Source organism: Mastomys coucha, unplaced genomic scaffold, assembly GCF_008632895.1.
Source record: "Mastomys coucha isolate ucsf_1 unplaced genomic scaffold, UCSF_Mcou_1 pScaffold22, whole genome shotgun sequence".
In the NCBI taxonomy this organism is placed as follows: Eukaryota; Metazoa; Chordata; class Mammalia; order Rodentia; family Muridae; genus Mastomys; species Mastomys coucha.
This window is the reverse complement of record NW_022196905.1, coordinates 197332084-197337539: the sequence shown is the minus strand read 5'-3', so window position 1 is coordinate 197337539 and position 5456 is coordinate 197332084. Positions and strand designations below refer to the sequence as shown.

At 41.0% G+C, this 5456-nt stretch overlaps 1 protein-coding gene and 1 long non-coding RNA gene across 3 annotated transcripts in view; one reads left to right on the top strand and one right to left on the bottom strand.

The window, feature by feature from the left end:
• LOC116069323 overlaps window positions 1–3257 on the bottom strand; it is a 9339-nt gene extending 6082 nt beyond the window's left edge. Inside the window, exon 1 of the long non-coding RNA XR_004109979.1 lies at window positions 3148–3257. This is a non-coding gene — a long non-coding RNA (uncharacterized LOC116069323). The remainder of the gene's footprint in view (window positions 1–3147) is intronic.
• Galnt7 (polypeptide N-acetylgalactosaminyltransferase 7) overlaps window positions 1–5219 on the top strand; it is a 127518-nt gene extending 122299 nt beyond the window's left edge. For both annotated transcript variants that reach the window (XM_031339866.1, XM_031339867.1), the window contains exon 12: window positions 2799–5219. In XM_031339866.1, the coding sequence (XP_031195726.1) occupies window positions 2799–2936 (138 nt within the window). In that variant the 3' untranslated portion in view covers window positions 2937–5219. The remainder of the gene's footprint in view (window positions 1–2798) is intronic.
• The last annotated feature ends 237 nt before the right edge of the window (window positions 5220–5456 follow it).

Sequence of the window (5456 nt, the reverse complement as noted above, 5' to 3'; positions counted from 1 at the left end):
AAAAAAAAAAAAAAAAAAAAAAAAGAGTCTCAGGAAAATCTGAGGACTGCACTCACATTGTCCCTAATGTGAGATGACATTTTATGCAGTAGCCATAGGAAACAATGGATACCGATAGGAAAAGGATTGTGACATACAGGTTGCGGAGAAGATCAGTGTGAACAGAGTCCTCAGACTTCCTGGCTTCTTCTCCCCCCACACACACCCCCAGCGCCCACCCCCCCCTTAAACTTTAAGGATAATCGAAACTCACTCCATACTGTTGTGCTAGCCTGAAATCCCAAAACTCTTGAGGCCAGGGTAGGAAGGCTGTGCATTTCCTGTGCAACAGGGCTGAGAGCCTGTTTCTAAACGACAGGAAAAAGATACCAACACTCTTCCCAAACAGCTCTCATGTGGGTTGTTACTAAGAGTATTTCTGGGATTGGAAATTAAATTGGAAGAATTTGTAGCCTTTTTATATTTCAAATTATGCTACATTGATACTAACTTAGAACTCTTCGCTAAGTTATAAAGATCTCCCAAATTCTGACATACTCCATTGTACAATATATTAAAAAAAATTAGAAATATAAAACTTGTTCTGTTAGAAACGTCTTTAAATTGTGTAAAACCTTCATAGTAAAGGTAAGTTTTTCAAAATTGTGATTTTTGCTTAAAAACTAGAACTGACATTGTCAAGTATTTTTTGGTTTGTGAGTATCTACACCCCCACCAACACCCACACCAACACCCCCACCCTGCTTTACTTTGGTCATTTATTTATTTATTTTACATTTGTTTGTTTGTTCACTTTACATCCCAGTCGCAGCCCCCTCTCTCCTCCCAGAGTCCCCTCACACAGCTCCTCCCCACCTGTTTTTTTCCCTCCCCCTTAGGTACCAACCCACCCTGGCACCTCAAGTCACTGCAGGACTAGGCGCATCCTCTCCCACTGAGTCCAGACAAGGCTGCCCAGTTAGGAACTGGACCCACAGGCAGGCAACAGAGCCAGGGACAGCCCCTGCTCCAGTTGTTGCATGGCTTTTTATTGTTGCCGCTGTTTTCCTTATAGTGACAGGCAGTATCCAAGTTTGAATAATCACAGTCTGTTGACAGTGGATGAACAAAGTAGGTGTTAGTCCTTCCTGTGTCTTTCTCAAGGTACCGCTGAGTCCTGTCATGCGGAAGCCCTCGATTCAGGCTTTCCATTTCGCCTGAGTGGTTTTTAAAGCACACATGATGGCCAAGTTGCAACTGAAGATTAATAAGCTCTGACAGACCAAAGCCTTTAATTTAACCCAAGCACTGGGGAGGCAGAGTCGGGAGAATCTCTGTGAATTTGAGGCCAGCTTGGTCTGCAGAACTACTTCTAGGACAGCCAAGGGCTACACAGAGAAGCATTGTCTTGAACCTTGCTCCCACCCCCAAAAAAGAGCAATAGCATAACTTAACACCACTATTGTAGGCATCCTTACATGAATGTGTGGCTTGTCTCAGCCAAGTGCGTGGCGATGCTGGTAGGACTGTTGGCAGTTTGCCATCCATCCATCGCCGCTTGCTTGATGCCAGGATTTGCAGGATCGCACCCACTGCTTTTGTTGCCATGGTACACATGTCAGTTCAGTGCAAAGGGCAGCGAATTAACCCCTTCGGAGTCTGAAAATACGTTTTGCTAAACACCCAGTCTTGCATAGTCTGAGGCTCTTTCTTTGGAGAGCCAAGAGCTGAATTGGAGAGATCAACAGCATATGATGACACGTGTATTAGAGCAGGAGACAGGAGTGAAAAAACAGAAACCAGAAACACTGAAAGCTTTAGCCGTAGAGAACTGGTGTACTGTGGATGAGAGAGGTGCGTAGCTTCCTTAGGACTGGAAAGCTGGGATTGGCTTTAGCCAAACTAAGAACGAGAGACAAAGATGTGGAGAGGAAGATACTGAACTTCAATTAGTGTGTATTGGGTTTGACATAGTTCAAATGGGATAACCAAAAAGGAAGAGCTAAGAATACTGACATTCAAGGCTTATGCAGTGTGCTCAAATCACCTGCTATGAAAGCCTAGTAATGGCCTCATGGCAGGGATATCAAAGTCTACACTTATCATTATTATTATTATTATTATTATTATTATCATTATTTAATCTTTTTTTTGCAGTCCAGCCATTATCCCCCTCCCGGTCCACCCTCCAACAGTTCCTCATCCCCGCACACCCACACCGAGGCCTCAAATTTCTTGAGGGTTAGGTGCCACTGAGGACAGACCAGGCAGTCCTCCGCTGTATATGTGTCGGGGCCTCATATCAGCTGGTGTGTGTTGACTGATTGGCGGGTCAGTGTCTGGGAAATCTCAGGGGCCCAGATTAGTTGACACTGCTGACCTTCCTATGGGGTTGCCCTCCTCAGCTTCTTCCAGCCTTTCCCTAATTCAACCATAGGGGTCCCTGGCTTCTGTGTATCGGTTGGGTGTAAGTATCTGCATCTGACTCTTTCAGTTGCTTGTTGGGCCTTTTGGAGGGCAGCCATGCTAGGCTCCTGTCTGTAAGCACGCCATAGCATCAGTAATAGTGTCATTATTATTGACACTATTACTTGGAGCCTCCCCTTGAACTGGATCGAAATTTGGTCCTGTCACTGGACCTCCTTTCCCTTGGTCTCGTCTCCATTTTTGTCCCTGCAGTTCTTTCAGACAGAAACAATTCTGGATCAGAGTTTTGACTGTGGGATAGCAACCCCATCCCTCAACTTGATGCCCTGTCTTTCTATTGGAGGAGGCAGAGTCCACATTTAAAACTTACTTTCGCTCACTGTGTCTTGCAGAACCTGCACAGGTTTACACACATCCCTTCCGGAAAGTGCTTAGATCGCTCAGAAGTCCTGCATCAAGTGTTCATCTCCAGCTGTGACGCCAGTAAAATGACTCAGAAGTGGGAGATGAATAACATCCACAGTGTTTGAAAAGACCAGAGGAAACCAACAATCTACCTACCGACAAGTACATTTATGGAGGACTGACAACCGCCTGGAACCTGCTGCAACCATAATTATTATTAATTTTGTACAGCTCCAAACCTGGAACGTCTCTGATCAGTTGGAAAGGGGCGTTGATAAACTGTGATTTTACAATAACATTATCATCTGCAGTTACTGTTTACAAAACTGCTCTTACCTTAAACTCTAGATGTTTACATCGTTTTTTGTTTTGTTTTATGATGATGTTGGTAATTTGTGCCTTTAACTCGGTTTCCTGAACTGCCGAGTTAAAGCACATGTTGTCTTCTTTGGGAATACACTCAGGGGTCTGGAAGACAGTTTGGTTTTTTTGTTGTTGGTGTTGTTCTTGTTTTTTAACACACTTGAAAAAAAAAAAGGTTGGAGTAAGCAGACTTTCCCATCCGACTTGGTGATGATCAACCTGCTGTGTATTTAGTTTTACATCTTTTGGGAGTACTGCCACGGGTTGTTGGCCAAGGCAGCCTTCCTTCAGTCACGCTGCTGTTTGAAAGGTGAATTTCAACACATTTAGTGCCTCTTTCATTTCTCAGTATATTTTTTTAGAGCTTCTAGTGACATTTCTATGATGGTCACAATGAATGTCACCTGGGGATTCCGTCTGTTACTCATAAGTGAATTTCTTGGCTATGAAGTGGAATGTTGTGTGGCTGGATGGAGGAAGACAATGGTGACCATCTCAAGGCCATTCCGTGGGGCTTGGAGATTCTGTGGCGTTTCCTCCCTGGCCTATCTGGACTAGCAAAGGGGTCTTCCTTCTAAAAGGAGAGGTTGCTTTTCGCCCATCTATATTTTGCATCTGCTTTCCCCAGTACCAGTCTTAGAAAACTAGACATAATTCTCAGTTTGAAACTTGAAAGGGGGGTTGAGGGGCAGGGGAACAACACAATAAAGCCCCACCGTGAGCGCCTTAGCTTGGTCCTGCGGTAAGAATCCCCAAGCCCTTGTGAGACGGAAGCCTTAGAGAGCCGCCGCACAGCACAAGCTGTGACCAGAGACGAGCTGACACTTCATCTGTCCTCCTTCAAAGGAAATTCCATGCACGTTCCTTTTACTTTAGGAAAATTAGTATCTAATTTTCTATTCTTAGATCTTATTATCTAAGAATACAGATCATCAACAAATGTGGACTACATTCTGCTAAGTTAGATGTAGTTCTGTAGGGTTCCCTAATTTCTTCTTTAGGAAGTGTAAATTTTTTTTTAATATATTCTCCAGGGAAAAGAAGATTTAATTTGGACATTTATTAAGACAATGCCTACTTTAAGAGAACCAAATGTTGCAAACTTTAATTTCTTAGAAGTCTCTTATTAACTCCCCTCCCAAGTTAAAATGTCTACATTGAGTGCCAAAAAAAGAAAAAGAAAAAAAGAAAAAATGTGGTGAGTTGGGGCCAGTTAAGCATTTTTGATCATGTAATCATGGTATCAATGACAGAAATTCACAATCTACTGCCAGAAGGAAATATTTTTAAATAAAGCTTAGGGAAAAGAAGAAATAGCCTAAATTTTTTTGGAAGAAAAGCATACAATTATTTTTCTTCCAACCTTAATCAAATTTGGACAGTAAAAATTCAACATCCTCAATGGTTTTATTTATAACTTTGAATTGTCAATTTGTATTTTGCTACTGACCTGTGATCAACTATTTAAACTTTTATCTCTAGGGATATTTAAAGAAGAAATGCATTTATATGCTTATATAATTGCAAATAAATCCACTATAGAAAGAAAACTAAGAGAATTGGTAATTACCTGGGTGTTAGAAATGGACACCATTTTCCATGTTAAATAGATTTTAACCTCGTTATCTATGCATAGGCTAAGAAAGGTGGCACATAAACTGTGCATGTCACTTTATGGGTAAATTAAATTGTTTTTAGTATAATTCGCTAGGATACTATATGAACATGATTCTATATATTGAAATCAGAAACCTTACCACACATGAAAACATCAAAAGCTGCCACCATAATGACTATTTTGTACTTCAGGCTGCTTTGGAAATAATCCCCATATCCTTGCTTTGTAAGTTGATAATATCACTATGCATTTCTACACATTTTATAAATTTGATTTATGCAGATTTTGATACACTGTATGTTTCTGTAGAAATTGTACAAATATTCAAAAATTTATTAGGGTAAACTTGAGAAGCTTATGTATAACTTAATTCTGGGTTGCTTGTTTTTTAGGTGAGGAAAAATAAAATACTGTATTTTAATCCATAGCTTTTCAGTACTTGTAATTATTTCTATATATAATTGCACACTTACTCGGGCTTTTTAAAGGAGCAAGAGCCAGAAATAAATATCCAGATTACCCTCAAGCAAAAAAATTAATCAGGCTTTTTCTTTTAAAGATTTATTTATTTATTATATGTAAGTACACTGTGGCTGTCTTCAGTCACACCAGAAGAGGGCATCAGATCTCATTACAGATGGCTGTGAGCCACCATGTGGTTGCT